We start from the raw sequence: 24,530 nt of genomic DNA on the forward strand, positions 1-24,530 counted from the left end.
AAAATTGAGATGTAACACAAGCTGTTGTTAGGTATCTCCGATTTTAAACAACCAAACTCACCTTGCACCACTTTACAGGTAAAATACGTAGGCGGATTGCTTTACACCCCAAATATTGGTACAGATGGAACCTGAAGCTAGAAGTTTGGAGCATACAGAAACAAAGAGAGAAAACATTCTGATTAACTGAAAGAAACAGCTCCCATCCATGTTAAAAGTGAATTGAGCAGCTTTTGTAGTGGCTTTGGCATCACACTAGAATGCTTTTCATCTAAAATCAGTTAAGGGTGCTTATGATCCATTAATGAAAGCCATTTTTACACCTTTTGATTTCAATCATAAGGAGCTAGCTGAAAACCTGCTGTGGTTGTCAGCTCATATGTTAAATATTTGATGATGTTTCCTTGTTGCCCCAAAGCAAGAAATATCAGTGGGAGGTAGTACCTAGTGACATCGCCAACTGACTATTATTTAAGTAAATGCTTTAAACTAGTCCTTCTAATATTTTTGCTGCACTCATGCCTGGGGCTGAATCTCATACATATGTTTATATTGTTCGATATCTATAAATCTCACCAAAAGCCTGGTAAACTGCACTTTCTTTTTGTGAATGTTCGATTTCAAAGCTGTGAATGATTTAACTTCTTGAACGCTTAGTTTCTGAGCTTCAAATCCCCTCTTGCCCAATGGAATGCACATGCTTCTTAATGCTGCACAGATAGCAAGGAATAAAAAAAAACAGTATTTAATCGTGTTCCCATGTATTGTTCAGTATCAACATAAATAGGACATGCTGCCATCTTACAGAAAACAAATCCAGTTCAAGTACCATTGCTGTGTGTGTGAACAATTACCATGGTCATTTTTATACACCTTGCAGACATGCCTTTAATTCTTTCTGTTTGTTGCCACATCAGAAAATATTCAAATAACTTATTTTTTGTTTAATTCTGCAATTGACAAATATTAGATTGATAGGATGAGAGCATGAAATAAAGTTTAAAGTAAAATAAAAGCAGGAAAACCTTTACACAGGGAGTTATGAAATTGGGATTTACAGCCAGAGTAAATGTTTTAAACAGAGGCCCTGGCTTGAATTTTCCTGGCCCTTTGGCAAAAGCCTGGAAGAAAGGAAAACTAGGAAATTGACACAGAAAGGCTGTAAGATTATATAGGGGGTCTACACTGCCATTCCTATATGGCTGATATATTTCTCAATTCCTGCTTCTGCCTTTTCCCTGTAATATTTGATCCACTTAGTAATAAAGAACCTATCTGTCTCTTAACTTAAATACCTGATGAAGGGCTTATGCCCGAAACGTTAATTCTCCTGCTCCTCAGATGCTGCCTGACCTTCTATACTTTTCCAGCACTACACTCTTGACTCTGATCTCCAGCATCTGCAGTCCTCACTGTCTCCATTTTTGGAGATAAGTCTATTATAAAAGTTGGTTCGGACTTAAACACCTTGATCTTGACCTATGATTTCAAAATCTGCTTTCAGAGTTAGGATTTTTTTTCACTCGAGGGACATGGCATCACTGGTTGGCCAGCATTTATTGCACATCGTTTGTTCCCTTGCAAAGATGGTGGTGAGCTACCTTCTCGAACCACTGCAGTCCATGTGCTGCAGGTAGACCCACAATACTCTTAGAGTGTTCTTTAAAAGCCTCCCAGTCCTCCGTTTTCCCACTTATCTTTGCTATATTATACTTTTTCTCTTTTAACTTTATATGTTTCTTAACTTCCCTCGTCAGCTACGGCCACCCATGCCTCCTCCTAGGATCTTTCTTCCTTTTTGGAATGAACTGATCCTGCATCTTCTGCATTATACACAGAAATATCTGCTACTGTTCCTCCACTGTCATCCCTGCTAAGGTATTGCGCCATTGTACTTTGGCCAGCTCCTCCCTCATAGTTCCCTTTATTCAACAGAAATATTGTCACTTCTGATTGTACTCTCTCCCTCTCAAATTGCAGATTGAAGCTTATTGTATTATGGTCACTACCTCCCAATGGCTCCTTCACTTCGAGGTCGCTGATCAATTCTAGTTCATTGCACAATACCAGATCCAGAATTGCCTTCTCCCTGGTAGGCTCCCAGCACCAGTTGTTCTAAGAATCCATCTCAGAGGCACTCCACAATGTCTCTTTCTTGAGGTCCAATTCCATCCTGATTCTCCTAGTCTACCTACATATTGAAATCTCCCATAACAACTGTAGTAGCATCTTTGCGACAGGCCAATTTCAGCTCCTGATTCAACTTACATCCAACATCCAGACTACTGTTTGGGGGCTGTAGATAACTCCCAAGCGGATCTTTTTACCCTTAGAATTTCTCAGCTCTATCCACACTGATTCTACATCCCCTGATTCTAGGTCCCCCTGCGCAAGGGACTGAATATCATCCCTTACCAACATGGCCACCCCACCCCTTCTGCCCGTCAGTCTGTCCTTGAATATTCATTTCCCAGGCCCTGTCCACTTGAAGCCACATCTCAGTTATCCCCACAATATCGTATCTGCCAATTTCCAAAAGAGCCTCAAGCTCATCCATCTTATTTCTAATGCTTCGTGCATTCATGTATAGTATTTTTAATTTGTTACTGCCCTCACCCTTCCCATCAACTCAGCAGGTCTGGCAGCATGTGTGGAGAGGGAAGCAGAGTTAATGTTTTGAAACCAGTATGACTTCATCTGAGCCAGTTCAGTCTCATGTAACCCTAGTCTTGATTGTGGTTAATGCTGAATACCCTCTGAGAAAGTAGGAGTGAGTAATAATGCTATCTTGCTGTTCCAAGGACAACTTTCTTTTAAATTCATGAGGGAGACAGGAAAGATAAATGCTATTGATTGATGTTATGGGATATATTTACTCCTTTTGCTTTTCCCTCTTCTATATCCCAACATCCTCAGTTCATAAGCTGTCTGAAAAATGGTTTTTAACTGTTCATTTTTAAAATTAACAAAATGATTTTAAATTGCAAATGTGCTTCCCATGTGTTTGCATTGGATGTATGCAACCGTTAATGATAATGACTCTTGTAATGACTTGTTCTATATAACTGTCATGGGATTGATGTCTTCGTTATAAATTGCCACCTGTGATGAACAGTCCATCTTACATGACACAGTTTAAGCAGATGGGGAACATCTTTGTTTACCAACATTGAACTTTCAATGTATTGTAGCTTCAACATAGAACAGATTTGAATCATCTTTTTCCCAAAAGAATCTTATATCTCCAAGTATTTTTGGTGTCGCGAATGGGAAATGAATATAAAACCGGCCCAGACAGATGGTATGAGATTCAACCCTGATCTGTTTTGTAGGAACTGCCTTGAATAGGCTCTTACTTATATCTAATGCAGAAAAACTGTTTGTGCTCAATCTGAATGGACTTACTCTAATGTTGAGAGATGAAGCTGTGACTTCTACTCATCGTTGAAATACAGATAGAAGAAAAGTCTCTTTGCACTTTAACCCTCTCTATTAGTGGCTTGACAGGTATTTTGTTGAAAATTGGAAACACTGGAAAGGGCTTTTCTAGTGCTGGGCATATTCTTGAACAGATTTAGAAGTTTTTTGCTGTATTTTACCTGAGCATGCAAGTGCTAATACTGGAAGCAAAATCATTAAATATTCCCAGTATTGATACCAATAGGCACAAATATTTACTTGAACCAAAGATGAAGAGAAGGTGATGAAGGGGACAAAATAATAATGAAATAATCATGAAGTATTTTGAAAAATGGAAGATAATATTTTTACATTATAATTAGATAATGTATGTGTTTACTGAAACACTTCCTTCATTTGTGATGAAAGAAGAGGGAAATATTTGTGTGTGACTTGTGTGTTCAATTTTTTATTCCTTCCATTTTTTTTCTACCTTCGTAGTCTTGGATATACCAACTAATGCTGAATGACATCTGTAAGCCCCCCAACCCCAGCCTCCGACATTCTAGGGAAAAAAGCCCCAGCCTCTCCAGGCTCTCCCTCTAGCTCAAACCCTCTAACCCTGGCAACATCCTTGTAAATCTTTTCTGAACCCTCAAGTTTTTCATAACATGTTTCCTTTTAATAGGAGAGAGACCAGGATTGCACATAATACTCCAAAAGTGGCCAAACCAATGTTCTGTACAGCCGTATCATGACTGCCCACCTCCTATACTAAAAGCACTGACCAATAAAGGCAAGCATACCAAACACCACCTTCACTGACCCTTCTACCTGCAACTTCACTTTCAAGGAAGTATGAATCTGCATTCCAAGATCTCTGTTCAGCAACACCCCTCAAGACCTTACCATTAAGTGTATAAGTCCTGCCTTGATTTGCCTTTCCAAAATGCAGCATTTCACACTTATTTAAATTAAACTCCATTTGCCCCTCTTTGGCCCACTGGCCCATTTGATCAAGATCTTGTTATGGTCTGAGGTAACCGTCGCTGTCCACTACACCTCCAATTTTAGTGTCATCTGCAAACTTACTAACTATACTTTCTATGTACACACCCAAATCATTTATATAAATGACAAATGGGTTTGGGCACAATTTGTGTTCCTGGAGGGTGATGCTGGATCTGGCAAAGGGAAGGAGAGTTGGAGATTTTCAAAGGATTGGCAGTGAGAAGGTATGGTCTCCAACAATTAACAAGCCCTTGAGTTGCTTGAGGAACTTTGTTGAGGGGCCTACCTTGAGTAAACTGGGATTTTGTGGGTCATTTTGTGGACAAAGCTGAACACAGCGCTGCACAAAAATGCACAAGTCTTGGGATTGGCACAAAAGCATCCAAACTGTTTTTTTTTGTACTGTTATTACGTAGGTATAGACAGCCAAATCAATCAGCCTTTCTATCCCTGTGTCAGAATACAGTAAAATTCAAATACTTAATAATCCTCAAAATTGACCCCAATGGTTCTTGACCAGATTTATTGAATAACTAGTTGCAGATTTTGTGAATGATCAATACTGGACACCAGGTTTGTAGCTTAAACAAAAGGTTCAACAATTTATGAACAATGCAGTGTCTTTAGCAGAGCAAAGTTTAGATTAGATTACATTAGATTAGATTACATTACAGTGTGGAAACAGGCCCTTCGGCCCAACAAGTCCACACCGACCCGCCGAAGCGCCCATACATTTACCCCTTTTAACGTAACACTACGGGCAATTTTAGCATGGCCAATTCACCTAACCCGCACATCTTTGTGACTGTGGGAGGAAACCGGAGCACCCGGAGGAAACCCACGCAGACACGGGGAGAACGTGCAAACTCCAGACAGTCAGTCGCCTGAGTCGGGAATTGAACCCGGGTCTCTGGCGCTGTGAGGCAGCAGTGCTAACCACTGTGCCACCGTGCCGCCCATTAAACAACAAGTTAAACAACAAAGTAATCTAACTAATGTCTGTGGTTTAAACCTAGTCCTGTTCAATTTTAGCCCCCCACACTCTCTCAAAGATACACAGATAAACAATCACAGTTATGGGATAAGTCAAAAGGGAAAACAAATGAGATATAACTGGCCAATTCACTTATGTAGACTCCACAATCCATAAAATTGGATTACATCTTGCTTGGTTTCAGACAACAGTAATATGTGCAGATAATGTCTAGTAGGCCCTGAGTAATTTCCATTTAATTCTTATAACTGAGATCTGTTCTCTGAACTTTAGGTTGATAATGAGAGGACAGCCAGGGAGCAATCAGAGCTCCATCCTGTAACTCTTGCAGGTACAATTATTCTGACTTTAAAAAAAATGTTCAAACACCAGTTCAAACTCTGGCCTCTCTTCATTAGACCGATTATCTTCCTATGAGATCCCAGTTAACTGTCAACTTCTGCCATTAGTTTGAACATAAAACTTCTCAAGAGTTGAAGTGCCTGTAGAGCACTTTCATCAAGAAACTATTTGCAATTAAGTTCCAGGCCTGGACTCAGCAAATGAATGTTTGTTCTCTCCTTACTGTTTTAAACAAGCTGCTGCTCAAAGTCCAAAAGTCACCTTCTGATCTCAGCTCACAGTTCATAGCTCGAAACTTTGACTTTTTTTTAAAAAAAAGAAATATCAGCATACTTGGCATCTGTGACCACTCTGTATGTCTTGATCTAACTGGTCCTTTAACAAGCTGCCTTCTCTCCTCACCAAGATAATAATGATCCCCAATATGGTTGCCTCTGCCTTTATGTTTGGTGCCAGGTGGGCAGTCAGTGCCTTTAGTTGCATACCAAGGTCAGCTCCTGCCCAATCAGCCCATTTACATTTACAAGTAGAATTGTGGAATAACATGGTTTAAGGTCAGAAATCAGAATTCATCTGGCTGTCAGATTGCCAAACCTACTTTGAAATTGAGACCCGCAATATTGACTTATATGATTTTTTTATATTTATTTTAACTAATGCAATGCTCATTTTGTGAAATTTAATACACCGGTGAGTGTATATGACTGTGATTTATTGTTGAATGATATTGGTACTTCTAATTTTTCTAACAACGACCAAATTTTCCTAAAGAATATCATCCGATTGCTGCGTCAGAAATTTTCTGGCTTGGCTAGGTGATGTTTTAAGCACAATAGGTTCAGAAGAGAAAGCTGTCTACAATTCCTAAGCTTGCTTCTTTGCCAATAATGTCTGATAGGAGTGCACAAACATAAATGTCTAGCAAGGATAGAACTCAGCTGAACTAATGCTATCTGTACAGATATTCTTTCTCCTATTTACTGCTGCATGTGTCCAGCAGTGAATCTTATGAATGGAACTCTTCATTACATGGCATTGTTTGTGACCTGTGCAACCGTAACACGAGGTACTGCCAGTGAGACCTGTTCTGCTATTTTTAACCTAAGTGTACACTCACAGTCAACATTAAGCTTGTATACAGTTCAGTAGGAACTATTAATCAGAAATTTGCATCCTTTCTTGAGGCAATATTGGGGACAGTTGAAATAAATATTTAGTTAGCCAATTCAGTGTAGAGTGAAAATGGGATCTCAGCTAGTGTAGGTGCCTCAAGCACCATGTCAGACAACACACTTAGTAAGCTAGTAGACAAGGTCTGAAAATTACAGCTTTATAAGATATGAGTGGACCTGTAGAGCTGATAGTTGGTTTTGAACATTATTGTAACAGTAGCATTGAAAAAATATTGTTGTTGATCTTTGGCAGCATGTTGTTACCGTAGAGCGCCTGGGCAGCTTTGGAACAACTCTGGTGCTCATCAAGAAGTTTGTTTTTGACAGATGTCTCATATGGCTGGAACAGGACATGCAAATCATAGTAATAAGACTCACTTCTCCCAATAGTCCAGCTAACTGTCATTTATAATGCCCACATTATGCAACTGTTGAACAGTAATAGCTTGTTAGTCAAAATACTGAATAATATAGCTTTATCCTTCTCTGGTTTGCCAAACCAAACAGCTCATGCATATGAGCTTGTAACTCTAACAAGTGATCAAGTGAATTGAAATAATATAGCTCTTACCACAACTTTTTAGAGCTGGAATCATTCTTGGAGCATGATTTTTAATATTTGGACTAAACTATATTTGAGCACTGAAAGAGTTTATAGTTTAATAAATCATTAAATAGGAAAATTAAAATAGCAAATTTAAAATTGCCTAAACTACTTGTAGCTTATTATATGGACTATTTGTCCATATTTAGTCCGAGTCTATATTAAATATTTTAAAAATGCAAATTTAAAAAAAACACTACAGGAAATTATATGTAAAGTGGGGGAGTCTTTGGCCTAGTGATATACTATTAATCCAGAAACTCCATTAATGTTCTGGGGACTGGGATGCGAATCCCACCACAGCAGATGTGGAATTTGAATTCAGTTTTAAAAATCTGAAACTAACCAGCCACTGATGACCATGAAACCGTTGCCAATTATTGGGAAAACCTATCTGGTTCACTAATCACTTCGGGGAAGGAAATCTGCCATCCTTACCTGGTCTGGCCTACATGTGACTCCAGATCCAGAGCCATGTGGTTGACTCTCAATTGGGCTCTGAAGTGGCTTAGCAAGCCATTCAGGTCAAGGCCAGCGAGGGATGGGCATTGAATGCTGGCCAGCCAGTGAGTGATGTCCACATCCCATGAATAATTTTTTTTTACAAAGGTGAACATGTTATAACTTTACTTGCAAGTCATTTAATATCCATTCACTGACCAACAGTATACTTTTAATGGAATAAAAATAAACCGTATTCGCGGAGAGTGATTTTCTGAATTTCGTGCAGCTAGTAGCAGGAAGAGCAAAGGGCACCAATGCCTTGCAGTACCTAACTAAGCTTTACTGCTTTTTCAGAGCCACTGAAAAACAGTTTTTTAAAAAAAATGTTAGTTTGTGGGCGGCACGGTGGCACAGTGGTTAGCACTGCTGCCTCACAGCGCCAGAGACCTGGGTTCAATTCCCGCCTCAGGCGACTGACTGTGTGGAGTTTGCGCATTCTCCCTGTGTCTGCGTGGGTTTCCTCCGGGTGCTCCCGGGGTTTCCTCCCACAGTCCAAAGATGTGCAGGTTAGGTGAATTGGCTATGCTAAATTGTCCGTAGTGTTAGGTAAGGGGTAAATGTAGGCAGCAGTGCTAACCACTGTGCCACCGTACCGCCCACTATGTTGATGGGCTTAAATGAAGAAGTCTGGGAAGAGTATAAATTCCAGCAGGAACTGCAAAAGACAAATGAGCTAGATAGGAGGTGTGTTAGGGCCTCCTAGTAGTAGTCAGGTCATGGGGAAGAAAAATAATTACTAGATAGAAAAGACATACAATAAAGGCACTATTACAATAATCGTGGGGACAGGTGGACTGGGAAAATAAGGTTGGCAGCGGATCTCAAGAAAACATATTTGTGAAATGTCTACAAGATGGTTTTTTGAGCAGCTTATTCCAGAGCCCACTTGGGAACAGGCAATTCTGGATTTGGTGATGTGCAATGAGGCAGACTTGATTAGAGAGCTTAAGGTGATGGAACGCCTGGAGGGTAATGACTATAATATGATAGAATTCACCCTGCAATTTAAGAGGGAGAAGATTGAATCAGATGCACTGGTATTGCAATTAAATTAAACTCCAAATACATGACGGAGGAGCTGGCCAAAGTTGATTGGAAGGGGAGCCCAGCAGAAAAGATGGTGGGGCAACAATGGCAGGAGATTCTGGGGGTAATTCGGGAGGCACAGCAGAAATTCATTCCAAGAAAGGAGGAACACACAAAAGGGGCAGATGAGGCAATCATAACTGACGAGGGAAGTCAGGAATAGCAAAAAAAAAACAAAGAAGAGAGCAGACTATGTGATGAAAATGAGTGGGAAGTTGGAGGATTGGGAAGCCTTTAAAAACCAGCAGGGGATAACTAAAAAAGCAGTAAGAGTGGAGAAGATGAAATATGACAGTAAGCTAGCTAGCAATATAAAAGAAGATTGCAAGATTTTTTTCAGATATCTATAAGGTAGGAGAGAGGCGAGTGGACATTGGAATGCTGGAAAATGAAGCCGGAGAAGCAGGAACAAAGAAATGTGAAGCATAGGTTCTTTGCATTAGTTTTCGTGGTGGTAGATAGCTGCAATATACCAGAACTTACTGTCAGGGGCAAAAATGAATATAGTGGTCATCACGAAGGAGAAAAGTGTTGGGGAAGTTGAAAGGACTGAAGGTGAATAAATCCCCTGGACCAGATGGACTACACCCCAGAATTCTAAGGGAAACAGATGAGGAAATTGTAGAGATATTGGTGGCGATCTTTCAGGAATCACTGCAGTCAGGGAGGGTACCAGAGGACTGGAAATTGGCTAATGTAACACACCTGTTTAAGAAAGCAGAGAGGCAGAAGACAGGAAACTATAGGCTGGTTAGCCTGGCCTCAGTTAGAATCCCAGAATCCCTACAGTGTGGAGGCAGGCTATTCAGACCATTGAGACCACACCGACCCTCCAAAGACTCACCATCCTATCCTATCCGTGTAACTCTACATTTTCCATGGCTAATTCACCTAGTCTGCACATCCCTGAACACTATGGGCAATTTAGCATGGCCACTCCACCTAACAGCCAATGGTTGTTGGTAAGAATTTAGAGTCCATTATTAAGGATGAGGTAATGGAATACTTGGAAGTGCATAGTAAAATAGGGAGAGTCAGCATAGCATCATCAAAGGAAGGTCATGCCTGAAAATCTGTTAGAAGTCTTTGAGGAGGTAACAAGCAAGTTAGACAAAGAAAGCCAATGGTCATGATCAGTTTGATTTCCAGAAGGCCATTGACAAGGCAGCATACAGGAGGTTACTAAATAAGAGCCCATGGTGTTAGGGGCAAGGTACTAGCCAGAATAGAAGATTGGTTGACTGGCAGAAGACAGACAGTAGTGATAAATAAGTCTTGTTTAGGATGAAAGCTGGTGACAAGTGGAGTTCCGCATGGATCAGTGTTCAGGCCACAACTATTCATGTTTACATTAAAGATCTGGCTGAAGGAGCTTGGCATTGTTGCTAAGTTTGTGGATGCCACAAAGATAGGTGGAGGGACAGATAGCATTGAGGAAGCGGGGAGGCTGCAGAAGGATTTGGACAGGCTAGGAGAGTGGGCAAAAAAAGTGGCAGACATGGGAAAACATGAAGTTATGCACTTTGGTGCAAACATTAAAGGCATAGACTATTTTCTAAACAGGGAAAGGCTTTGGAAATCTGAAGCACAAAGGACTTGGTGCCCTAGTTCAGGATTCTCTTCAGGTTAACGTCAAGTTCAGTTGGTAGTTTGGAAGTCAAGTTAACATTCACTTCAAGATGGCTACAATGCAAGAGCAGAAATGTACTGCAGACGTATAAGGCTATGGTATTTATAATATTGGGAGCAGTTTTGCACCTTGTTATCTAAGGAAGGATGTGCTGGTAATGGAGGGGGTCCAGTGGAGGTTTACAAGAATGATCCTGGGGATGAAAGCCTTGTCGTAGGAGGAGTGGTTGAGGACTATTGGTCTGTACTCAATGGCGTTTAGGGGATGATGAGGGATCTGATTGAAACTTACAAAAAAGTGAGAGGCCTGGATAGAGTAGACGTGGAGAAGATATCTCCACTATTAAGAGAGACTATTACCGGAGGGCACAGCCTCAGAGTGAAGTGACGACTCTTTAGAATTGAGATGAGGAGAGATTTCTTCAGCCAGAAAGAATCCACAGAGGTAACCTATGAAACCCATTGGTGCAGAGGGCTATGGAGGCTACCTCATCGAGTGTATTTAAGACAGAAATAGATAGTTTCTTGATAAGTTAGGGGATAAGGGTTATGGGGAGAAGGCAGTGAGTGGGGTTGCAAAATAAGTAAGCCATGATCGAATGGTAGCGCATCCAGGACAAAGCAAGCTGCTTGATTAATACCCCTCCACCACATTAAACGTTCACTCTACCACTGATGCACAGTAGCATGCTAAATACACACGAAGAACTTGTAAAAATTTCTTCAACAACAGCCTCTAAGTCCCCAACCTTCATTTTATAGAATAACAAGGGCAGCACTTAATACAAGAGCACACACATCAGGAGTTCTTACGAAAATTTGTAGCTCAGGTTGTGGATGAGGTTGTTGATATGCTCGCTGAGCTGGTAAATTTGTTTGCAGACATTTCGTCATCATGCAAGGTAACATCATCAGTGTGCCTCCGGTGAAGCGCTGGTGTTCTGTCCCGCTTGGTATTTATGTCTCTTGATTTGCTGAGGTGGGATGAAAGGTGGTTACCCAAAAAGCATAGTCTGCTGGTACCTACACAACAGGAAGACAACGCATCCAGATACGCTGGTCACCCTGCCATACATCAAGGGCATATTGGAAATGACCACCAGACTGCTCTGATCCTTAGGTATCATGGTAGCCTACAAACCAGCAACCACACTACGACAGATACTGAAGAGTATAAAGGATCCCATACCCACAACTAACAAAACAAATGTAAAGACTGCAGAAACATTGTATAGGGCAAACCCCAGAAGAAAACTAGCCATCAGGTGTACGAGCGTGAACTAGCCACCTAGAGACATGATCAACTATCACTTGTGTACATACACACGAACAAAGGAGGATACCAATTCGACTGTGACCATGTATCCATCTTAGGACAAGCCAAAGAGAGACATGCACAGGGATTCTTGGAGGCCTAGCACTCAACCCAGATCATGTAGAATTAGAGCCTGTAGACCAACCACTAAGAAATAAAACCGGAAATGATGCCACTCACCTCAGCAAACCAGGACACATAATTAACAAGCAGGACAGAACACCAACGCCTCACCGGAGGCGCACTGATGATGTTACCTAGTATAGTGACGAAGCAAACTTCCCAGCTCAGTGAGCAATTCAACAACCTTATACACATTAGAAGCCAAGAGCCATTTGGCTTCTTCAGTTTTAGTCCGCACTTCAATAAAAGATTTTCAAAGTTGACCAAATCTGTTCTGATGACAGAATTGTGTGATGAGAGGCTGAGTAAATTTACAAGAGAATTATATAGCTATTTGATTGAGGAGCACCTATTTTTGAATGGACGGTAGAGTCTTTTCCAGACCTATTGTTTTTCAAGTTTCTTTGTCCCTAAAGATATCTCCGTTCCAAGTCTAATATATGGTTTTGGGTTGGCTGTTACAGCAAAGAGGCCTGACATATAAAAATTCCAACATGCAAAGTTTGCTTCCCTTGTTCTCCTTACATCATTGTTTTATCTCACTAAATCTGTCTGGAGTCTTCAGTACAATATCAGGAACTAATGTAACTGATTCCTATTCTAACTGACTGCTGACAAACTCAAATCATTTGAAAGACTACAGATTTTTGAGATCGATATGTTTCATGATCTGGTGAAATCAAATTTTTTAAAAATGAAATGTCTGGTTTTCTTCTTTGTTTTTAAATATGTCTCCCTGTCTCTTTCTCCTGTCAGGTAGTGAATATGATGAAGAAGAAGTAGACTACGAAGAATCAGACAGTGATGAGTCTTGGACCACAGAAAGTGCAATTAGTTCAGAAGCTATTCTGAGCTCGATGTGCATGAATGGAGGAGAAGAGAAACCTTTTGCCTGTCCTGTTCCTGGATGTAAAAAGAGATATAAGGTAGGTTGAATGATTATAAATAGAGATAGTCTGTTAAATGAGCATTGATTTTCAGTAATATAATAGTAAAGTATCATGTCACAAGTAAATGTTTTAGGTTCTATAATTTTTAGGCCATTAGAGGTCTACTTAACCAGGATAAATTACTACAACAACATTAAGGTTAAATATCTTGCATTTTTAACCTGAATTTGCATTTCATGGTGCCTTTGGGTTGTTGTAAAAAATAAAGTACATAATGTATCATAGAGCGCATTTCTCAAAATAAGTAATTAGACTCACCACTTCAGGCATTGGATGCGGCCTCAGTTTTCCAGAACAGTTGCACACTTTGTTCTCAAAAGGCTAACAATGAGTGCAGAGCTCATCAGAAGTGTGTCACGCCATTTGTATAATTTTCTACCTAGCTCTGTAACAACTTCACCATCTGCGGTAGATGTCCTCTTGGGTTCCTGTCACCATTGTCTCCCATATGCTACGATGTGGAGGTGTCGGTGTTGGACTGGCATGGACAAGGTGAGAAGTCACACGAGACCAGGTTATAGTCCAATAGGTTTATTTGAAATCATCGGCTTTCAGAGTGCTGCTCCTTCGTCACGTGACTCCAGGTTATAGTCCTGGTGTCGTGTGACTTCTCACCTTGTCCCATATGCTACAGTTATATTCAAGAATTTCTCTGTACTGCCCAAAATTTACTCTTACAAATAGCAATACCACCGAAGAATATCTGAGCACATCCTATTAATAAAGCCTGCTCTTCTTTGACACCAAAATCTTATCTCTTCTCTTCCACTTTTAGATAGGGAATCTTCTGTCAATCCACTGGTCATGCAATGATATGTCAACGTATCAGCTCCCTCTCCCCGAATCAGCAGGAAACAAAATTAAAATTCCTTTGTACCATGCTTGATTTTAATATTGGGCCAAATATTGCTGTAAGCAGGGCTTCACATAACATCTCTATATGGACTTCAGTAAGGCGTTCGACAAGGTTCCCCATGGGAGACTGATTAGCAAGGTTAGATCTCATGGAATACAGGGAGAACTAGCCATTTGGATACAGAACTGGCTCAAAGGTAGAAGACAGAGGGTGATGGTAGAGGGTTGTTTTTCAGACTGGAGGCCAGTGACCAGTGGAATGCCACAAGGATCGGTGCTGCGCCCTCTACTTTTTGTCATTTACATAAATGATTTGGATGCGAGCATAAGAGGTACAGTTAGTAAGTTAGCAGATGACACCAAAATTGGAGGTGTAGTGGACAGCGAAGAGGATTACCTCAGATTACAACAGGATCTGGACCAGATGGGCCATTGGGCTGAGAAGTGGCAGATGGAGTTTAATTCAGATAAATGCGAGGTGCTACGTTTTGGGAAAGCAAATCTTAGCAGGACTTATACACTTAATGGTAAGGTCCTAGAAAGTGTTGCTGAGCAAAGAGACCTTGGAGTGCAGGTTCATAGCTCCTTGAAAGTGGAGTCGCAGGTAGATAGGATAGTGAAGAAGGCGTTTGGTATGCTTTCCTTTATTGGTTAGAGTATTGAGTACAGGAGTTGGGAGGTCATGTTGCAGCTGTACAGGACATTGGTTAGGCCACTGTTGGAATATTGTGTGCAATTCTGGTCTCCTTCCTATTGGAAAGATTTTGTGAAACTTGAAAGGGTTCAGAAAAGACTTACAAGGATGTTGCCAGGGTTGGAGGATCTGAGCTACAGGGAGAGGCTGAACAGGCTGGGGCTGTTTTCCCTGGAGCATCGGAGGCTGAGGGGTGACCTTATAAAGGTTTACAAAATTATGAGGGGCATGGATAGGATAAATAAACAAAGTCTTTTCCCTGGGGTCGGGGAGTCCAGAACTAGAGGGCATAGGTTTAGGGTGAGTGGGGAAAGATATAAAAGAGACCTACGGGGCAGCCTTTTCACGCAGAGGGTGGTATGTGTATGGAATGAGCTGCCAGAGGAAGTGGTGGAGGCTGGTACATTTGCAACATCTAAGAAGCATTTGGATGGGTATATGAATAAGAAGGGTTTGGAGGGATATGGGCCGGGTGCTGGCAGCTGGAACTAGATTGGGTTGGGATATCTGGTCGGCATGGATGGGTTGGACCGAAGGGTCTGTTTCCATGCTGTACATCTCTGACTCTATAATTCATTTGGTGGTCAGTAATATTTATCATGATGTTGCAGAGAATATTTATACTTGTATTGACAAATGTTAACATTCTGCGACGAGTTTAATGGGTAACCAAAAAATGTTCTTTAAAAGAAAATCACAGGAAAGCAGAGGGCTATTTGTGTGAAACAAATAGCAAAGCTGCTGAACTCAGCAATATTTGCATATTCACAATAAACCCACACATCTTTTTATTAATAGTTTTAAGAAAATCTTTTGAATATTACAAGTACAAAACCAAACAATTCAAACCAATATTAAAAATAAACCCACTAATTACATAAATAATAATTAATAACTAAGCTAAAAAAGGAAAATCCTAATAATGATAATAACCAATACACAGCTCAGCAAAACAAAGCAATAGCCCTCGATCATCGAGTGCATAAGTTTATACATATTTGTATGTTCATAGTTCCTTCCCTCTGGATACGAGACTCATTACATGGAATTGCCATGGCTACATAAAGGCTCTTATTAGTATGGCAGGCAAATCTTTACATAGTTAGTCTAAAAAGGGCCGCCATGTCTTATAGCAAATCTCAGTTTCATGGTGCACCATACTCATAAGAAAGTCCAAGGGGATGTGCTCCATGACTAGCTTACACCAGCCCGCCAGCCCCAGGGGATTTTCTGACAGCCACCTTATGATTCCTGATGAAGGACTTTTGCCTAAAAAGTCGATTTTCCTGCTCCTCTGAATGCTACTTGACCTGCTGTACTTTTCCAGCACCTCTCTAATCTTGACTCACCCTAATAGAATGTTCTTTCTGGCACAAAAAGTGAGGATACTGAAAAGCCTTTTTTTGTGTGCATCTAATGAACGTGAATTAACAAAGCCAAGAAGAAGAGATGCCAGATCTATCTCTCCCTCTGTCCCCTAGGCTGCCTCTATTTCACCTACCATAGTTCTCTGGTATACCCGCAGTCCATGTGACAAGACAAAAGGCAATGAGTGAGCATGCCCATGCTCACTTTACATTTAGGACACATTGGAGATGCTCCCACTTTAAATGTGGACCTGTGGAGAATCTTCAATTGCAAGGCGTGGATCCTGTTTCAAATTGAGATCATTCTTGCATTTCCCAGATATCCTCCCATATTTCAGAAGAGATCGCAAAGTCCAACTCCCTCTCCCGTACCTTACAGAGCCATGCAGTCTCCTCCAAGGGACCCCCTCCCAGTAGATGACAAGTGTTGCTAGCAGATAATGTACCCTCAGCAGTCAACACCCTCTTCTCCATGTCGGGCCTATAAGGATGAGTTAGAAGCGTAGTCTCTTTTTTTGTGTGAAGTTTCTAATTTGAAAGAAATGAAAGTGGCCCCTACTGGGCAAATCATATTTCCGAGCCAACAGGTCAAGAGACATCAGTATGTCCATTTCGAATAAATTGCCCAGGCAAGACATGCCCCTAGCTTCCCACAGTTTAAACCTAGAGTCCACCATCCCTGGCTGAAAGCTGAACATACCAACTACAGGTGTCAAAAATGACGTTTTGAAAATATTGTCCTCACCCTGACGCATTGCCCTCCACGCCTTGACAATATTGTTTTCATTTTGTCTAAGAACAGCAGGCCAATAAGGGGGCATCTTGCCTGAGATGCTTCGATGTCCAGCCAAAGTGAGTGAGGGTCCCCCCGCGGCCATTCATTCAAGTAAGATAGCAACGAGCTTAACTGATAGTTTTTGATATTTGGGAGGCCCACTCCTCCCAATCTGTAAAGTAACTGCAATTAGTCAATTTAATTAGGGGCCGCTTGCAATACCAGATAAAAGAACTGAACCAGTCGTTCAGTCTTCTAAATATTTGCTTTGTAAAAAGCAGAGGAAGAATTTGCATAGGATACAACAAGCTGGGCAGAATGTTCATTTCAATGAGGGCTATCCGACCTCACCAAGAGATTGGAAGCGCCTCCCATCTATGAAGGTCCTGTTTGATTCTGTCGAATAAATGACCAAAATTGGCTTTAAATAGCCAATCAAAAACAGGAGTAATAAATATACCCAAGTAGAGAAAGCCCTCTTGTGACTATCTAAAAGAGAACCGAGATTCGCCCTCAAGATCAGGCACTCTAGGGAGACCATCCATGGGAATTCGTAAAATTGATCTTTTATCCCGAGAAGCCACCAAATAAATTGATGCATTGTATCAGGTGTGGCACTGAGACTGTTGGGTTTGATAAGTTAACAAAAACGTCATCCGTATACAGTACGATCTTATGTAATTTCATCCCCACTTCTGGACCATTTATATTGGGATCCCTGTGTATTGCCTCCACCAGCAGTTGATCACCAACGTGAAAAGCAATGGTGACAAGGGACAGCCCTGTCGACTGTCCCAACAAATACTAAAATTGTTTGACCATATACCATTGTTGAGGACTGTGGCAAGAGGATCACTGTACAAAACCTCCACCCACCTGATGAAGGTCTCTCCCAGACCAAACCACTTCAAAGTATGAAAAAGATACGGCCACTCGACTCTGTTAAATGCCTTTCCGCATCGAAGGAGATCACCAATACCTGTACCAATTGCTGTGAACATACTTGAATCATGTTAAGTAATCTCCTGACATTATCCGTTGACCTGCAACCTGTCTGGTAACCTTAATGATGGAGGGCAGTACAGTTTGTATTCTTAATGCCAGAGTCTTGGATAGAATTTTGAAGTCAACATTCAGGAGTGAAATGGGCCTAGAGAAAGCACAGTCCTGTGGGACCTTCCCTTGTTTAAGAATGAGAGAGATGTTCGCCTCACTTAGAAATGGTGGGAGGAGGCCACATCTATGTGAGTCATTAAACATACTAAGCATCGGCCCTGACAATATACTTATAAATTCCTTATAGAACTCACTGGGGAGACCGTCAGGACCAGGCACCTTCCCATTCTGGAGCGACCTCTCAGCCTCCTGCACCTCTTCCTCTGACATTGGGACATTGAGGAGAGACTCTCGATCAGGGGTCATTCCCAGAAGGTCCAAATTCTTAAAAAAAAGACTCCATCCTAACCCGCCCACTCTCTCAGCTTTCAGATTGGTATAATTCAGAGTAAAATTTCTAGAATGCTGCATTAATGCTTTTAGAATCATAGGTCAAATTTCCAGTGTCCTCTCTGACCGAGGTAAAGACTTGGGGGGGGGGGGTACTCCTTTCCTAGCAAGATATGCTAGGTACTTGCCCGGCTTGTCCCCATGCTCAAACAGCCTTTAACCTGCAAATGTAAGCTCCCCCTTGGCTGTCCGTGTCAGCATGGAGTTCAGCGTAGACTGAAGCACCGTGATCCTCTGCAGTTTAACCAGCAGGGCCTGTCAAAGTATGTCTTTTCAGCTACTTTCAGACGCGTCTCGAACATGGATTGTTGCTCACCCATCCGTCACTTCTTACTGGCTGAATAGGAAATAACCAACCACCTAGCAATGGCATTAGCTGTTTCCCAAAGAATGGATCAGCTACTGGCCAAGCCGGAATTAATATCTAAAAAAGCTTTGATACATGGGGAAGAATATGGGATCTTACGTGTTTCCTGTCCCCCAGCCCACCCCCTTAAATTCTTGTCAGACGCACTTTCTAGACTGGTTAATCTTGTTAATGGGTCTGGGTGGGTTGCACTTTGGCGGGTCGGTGTGGACTTGTTGGGCCGAAGGGCCTGTTTCCACAATGTAAGTAATCTAATTCACTGCTGTCTCACAGCACCAGAGACCCGGGTTCAATTCCCGCCTCGGGCAACTGTCTGTGTGGAGTTTGCACATTCTCCCCGTGTCTGCGTGGGTTTCCTCCGGGTGCTCCGGTTTCCTCCCACAGTCCAAAAATGTGCAGGTTAGGTGAATTGGCCATGCTAAATTGCCCGTAGTGTTAGGTGAAGGGGTAAATGTAGGAGAATGGGTCTGGGTGGGTTGCTTTTCGGCGGGTCGGTGTGGACTTGTTGGGCCAAAGGGCCTGTGTCCACACTGTGAGGAATCTAATCAAATCTAATCTCAATATATCATAGTAGGAGGGGATTTCAATTGTCTCACAGACCCTACAATAGACAGATTGCCTAAAGGCAATCTTTGCGATCTTCTTTGCGATCTAAACAATTAAGGGATTCATGTGCTAAATTGGGGTTTGTAGATGTTTATATACCCCTTCACCCTACTGGCAGGGACATCACGCTCTTTTCAAACCCAGATAAATGCCATACCAGGATTGATCTTTTCCTGACCCCCGCAGCACACCTGTACACGGTGGTGTCATGTACATTTGGCAATATCACTATTTCTGATTATTTCCCAGTGTATTTAATAGTTCATTCTTCTGCCCCTGTTTTTGAGATAGTCTACCATGGATCTGTTTCTCCAGGGCTTCAATCCAGCTCTTGGAGGAGTCAGTATCTGCCTCTACCCTAACAGCCCAGTGCTCGAGCTCATAGGTCCTTTTTCCCAAGTCTTGCAGCATAGCAAGAGCCAGCTTCTCCTCAATTATTTCCTGGATCTCCTTCCCCCGGACCTCGTGAGATCTGGCCAGCTCCTCAATCAGAGTCTAGTGAGTAAGCAAGCCCGCTTCTTCCGAGGGCTGGACCATGGCCCTGACCCCAGGCGAGCTTCCTCCTTTCTTTGGCATTCTCCAGCTGCAAGAGCAAAGCTAAATAGATTTTTTTTCAGGTTTCTAGCTCCTTTACTGTGTTTTTACTCTCAGTAAAGTGTTTAGGATGGGTTCTGGCTCTGTCGGGTCAGTGTTGCAGCGCAGAGCCCAGCAAACACGATCCTAACAGGACGTTGCCATCTTGGATCCCCTCAAAACCCACACATCTAATCCTCATCTGAAACTGCACACCATTAGCCATGGCATGGCACTATAAACTACTTGGAAATTATAGCCACAAAGAAAATCTCCAGTATTTCCAACTTACACTGCCAGCAGGCAAGACTGGCTGTCTGTTACATTGTCATCTGAAGATGTAAACTTCCAATAACGTTGGAAATAAACCATAGTGAAGCCCAATTTAGAGACATGAAGAATTCAGTTTCACCACTTTTTGCCAGTGACTTTGTCTGCGGCCATAGAGTTAACTGCAGAACCGATGCAGTTAGACAGAGTCCAGCATTTCAAATGTTCTTTTTCACAGAGATCCCCTGAAAATCCGTATGTGCACATGAGGTAGCTAATCAGGAGACCCCCTTGAGGAATTTATCCCACTTTGTAACTTTAATTTAATAAATTTGTTTTTTTGGGAACTATACCAAATTGTTTTCACAATCTACACGCTCTATTTTGTTATGAACTTCCAAACTTAAATCTGGCATGTTGCACAAACTGTCTAATTCCTAACTTGTCTACCTCTGACCCCATTACAGCTTAGCTGCCACTGAAACTCTTATTGGTGGCTGTGTTAAGTTGAAACTGAACAATTCTCACATTCCTCTGACAGGCCCCAAGTATGAACTTCAACTTATTCAAAACTCTGCAATAGAACTCCCTTCTATTCTACACAATTTCCAGTTGCCTATCTCCTCGTGTCCTTACTGATTTAACATTAGTTGAAGTGCCTGAATTTTAAAATTCTCATGCTCATCTTACACTCTCTTCATTGCCATACCTCTCCATCTCTGCAATTCCTCCAGCGCTGTGAACCTTCCTTGCTGCCTCAACGGTCTTTTCCTGGTTTTGACCTCTTGAGGATTCACTCCCCTCCCTCTGCGTTCTAAGAATTCACACAGCCCATTATGTTAGCTTACTACATTGTAGTAAAACAGTCAAGCCAAGGCAGCAAAAACACAGATTGAAATTCAATATTTTATTCCTCTAAAAATGCTAATTCAGTATTCTCTTTCTTTCTCTGTCTCTGTATCTCTCCTCCCCCCCCCCCCCCCCCCCCCCCCCGCTCTCTCCCTTGGCCAGGATGGTAAATGTGAATACAGAAACATCATTGTGTAAAACACAAAAGTATCAAGTGAATTGTTTTCTATGGTACATAATTATATAGTACTGTAATCACTTGGATAGAATAATTCTCAAATTTAACAACTGAAACAAAGCTTTCTTTAATCTAAGTACTTTTTAGTTCTTGCAGCTTTTGAGAAACCCAGGTGATGGTCATTATATCCTGGTCTGATTGTACAGTGTGGGTTGTGGCTGAAAACACACTGAAAAATGCAAATATTTTAAATAATTCTGCAGGAAGCAAACAATCCATAGCTAAAAACACACAACGATAATTTCCCTGGAGGCAATTGAAGCATTCAGTACAGTGGTGTCTGTAACAAGTAAAAATTCTGCAATTTGCTAAATTCTATCTTGTTTGCTTTGTTTGACAGCTTGTTTTAGAACTAAATAATACATGGTCTGCTTCTGGAATCTTTGTCCTCATCTGAAATTCAGGAGGACTGTCTTACTGATGTCTGGCACACTATTTATATGTGAGCAGTCTGAGATGAATGACTTGTAGACTTGATGTTGGGGATAAGGATAATGATACAGACAAAGAATAAGCATTCTCCACCTCTGTCATTAGATTAGCAAAAAAGAATTAAACTGATTGTTGGATTGCAAACTGCTGAACAGAATAAAGAAGAGTCTTTAACAGTGTTTGGAAACATAGTGGAAAGGTTTAAAACGTACATTTAAATTTCAGTTTACAAATATTCTCTTAAAAAGTGAAGACTATAGTTTTTTTGTTCAGGGATTATTTGTGCATTTACAAAATATTACAAAACTAAATGGAAAGAATGGTGCCAGTGCTCTGGCACTGACCAATGAACACAAGTCCTTGCCTGGCAGAATGACACAGGTCTGGAAATGCTGTGCATGCGCCAAATCCATAAAGTGAATTCTGATTATAGCATTAATTAGCCATTCTGACTGACCTGATGTACATTTCACAGCCTTGATTTATTATGTCCACTTGTCTTATTCACCCTCAGCTGCAACACAAGGCACCCCAGCAGCACTATGTAAAAGATCTAGATTTCTTGATTTCTTGGAAAACTTTAGCATTAGATTTTATTGTTACACGTTCTCACGTTCAGAAGTACTTAAGTACAGTGGAAAGTGTACCATGTCACCATTCCCAGCACCATCTTAAGTACAAAGGTACCTAGGTATAAAACCTTAGGTACAAATAGAAAATAAAGAAATAAAAGTTAAACATTACAGTTTGCATTTAGATATAAAGTTAAAATCCTGCATTTCCATTGGTAGTTCATAAAAAGTAAAATACAAATTAACTTTTCCACCACTACCCTAGCTGTGAATGCCCTTCAGGAAATAGTTTCTCGGAAGTAGATTGCCATGTCCACAATTATGAGGATATAGTTTGGCTTTCCAATTATGAGTATCAAAGGTGCTCTGATTATGTGCTGAGATTTTCTTACCACCTTGACATGTATGACATTTCTTCACAACTACACTACATCTTTATGAAATTTTGGCTATGTAAAATTGTTGTCTTTGTTTTCCGAAGTCCTGTATGCCCTACCATAGGAACTTCACATTCTGCTTGCAATATCTCCATAAGATGTTGGAAGGTTCCAACACTCTGGAACTCCTTCAGACTAAACTTCATTGGGAGCTGTCTGTGCTAATTTACTTTACTCTGGATCACCTTCCTGATCCTCAAGTATAATGAAGACATGCCAAATATCTCTTTTGAGCTGTTCTTACTCTCAAAATGAGTATCAGCCACAGTAAAATCTGCTTGCGTTATTACTGTCACCTCTTGTGATGGACTTTGTATGTAGCGTCCACAGAAATGGCTAAACAAATGGAATATATCCAGACTGCGACTGTTCTGTCTCTTTAGTTTCAATTGGATTTTCAGTGATTGTAGACAAAGCTATGACTTTAAATAAACTCCACCTACAAATAATTTTGTAACCCTCCGGACTTCCATGGTTTCCAATAAATGACTTTCTAAATAAACTCCACCTACAAGTAATTTTGTAACCCTCCCGACTTCCATGGTTTCCAATAAATGTCACACTCCAATTAAACCTTATATAATTGAACTGGGAGATATCAATCCCATTCACCAACACTTTGGCTTTCAGTGAACTCACTGGAGGGAAAATTAAATCGTTCCTCAAAAGAGTTTGAGTAATCTCTGCACCCTTAGAATAATAATTGGCTTTGCTGCTGATTTTTAAGAAAGAGGAGCTGACTTCCCTTTGGGTAAAAATTTTTATATCTCTCATCCATGTTATGCCCTTACTGGGAATCAGGGAAGAGTCTGTTGGTTGGAGTCATTCCTGGCACAAAGGAATATGGTTATGGTTATTGGAAGTCAGCTCCAAGACTTCAGTGCAGGAGTTCCTCAGGGTAGATATTTTCTAATCAACCTGTTCAGAGATGTTATTGCATGTCTCAGGACTGGGTGGGATTTGAACCCGGACCTCCTGGTGCAGAGGTAGGGACACTACCACCATGCCACAAGAGCCCCATGAGTTCCTCAGGTTACGTCCAGTGCCCAACCATTTTCAGCTGCTGTCAGAAGTGGAAATGTTCACTGATGATTGTATAATGTTCAGCACCATTCGCAGTTCCTCAGATGCTGACAGAGTCCATGTCCAAGCGCAGCGAGACCTGGACAATATTCAGGCTTGAGCTGAAAAGGGGCAAATAACATTCATGTCACACAAATACCAGGCAATGTCCATCTCTAACACGAGAGATTCTAACAATCACCCCTGTCATTCAGTGACATTACATTATTGAATCCCCACTATTAACATCCTCGAGGTCACCATTGACCAGAAACTGAACTGGACTGGCCATATAAATAAATGGCTACAAGAAAAGATCAGAAGGCAGGAATTCTGCGGTGAGTAACTCTCCTTCTGACTCCCCAGAGTCTGTCTACCATCTACATGGCACATTGTCAGGATTGTAATGAAATATTCCCCATTTGCCTTAATGAGTGTAGCTCCAACAGCACTCAAGAAGCTTGACACCATCCATGGCAAAGTAGTATGCATGATTGGCACCATATGCACAAGCATCCACTCCCAATGCTTATAAGCAGCAGTGTGCACCATCTAGAACATCAAGGCTGCTCAAACAGCACCTTCCAAACACAGGACCACTTTTGCATCTTGAAGGACAACAGTAATAGATACATGGGAACACCACCACTTGCAAGTTCTCTCCAAGCTGCAAATGAACCCTGCTACTCCCAGAGTTATCACAAAAGTTAAAAATCTTACAAAGTGCGCAAATTTAACAATTTATCTGACCTTCAGACACAGATTGATAAAAAGTGCAGATCAGGTTTTTTTACTGAA

General features: G+C 41.3%; 1 protein-coding gene across 2 annotated transcripts in view; it reads left to right on the forward strand.

Annotated features, from left to right (window-relative positions):
* jazf1b (JAZF zinc finger 1b) overlaps positions 1-24,530 on the forward strand; it is a 280,042-nt gene that overhangs the window by 245,052 nt on the left and 10,460 nt on the right. For both annotated transcript variants that reach the window (XM_043689536.2, XM_087986958.1), the window contains exon 4: positions 12,936-13,105. In XM_043689536.2, the coding sequence (XP_043545471.1) occupies positions 12,936-13,105 (170 nt within the window). The remainder of the gene's footprint in view (positions 1-12,935; positions 13,106-24,530) is intronic.

This window comes from Chiloscyllium plagiosum, unplaced genomic scaffold (genome assembly GCF_037043375.1).
Source record: "Chiloscyllium plagiosum isolate Xiang-an unplaced genomic scaffold, Cpla_swu_hap1 HiC_scaffold_5, whole genome shotgun sequence".
Lineage (NCBI taxonomy): Eukaryota > Metazoa > Chordata > Chondrichthyes > Orectolobiformes > Hemiscylliidae > Chiloscyllium > Chiloscyllium plagiosum.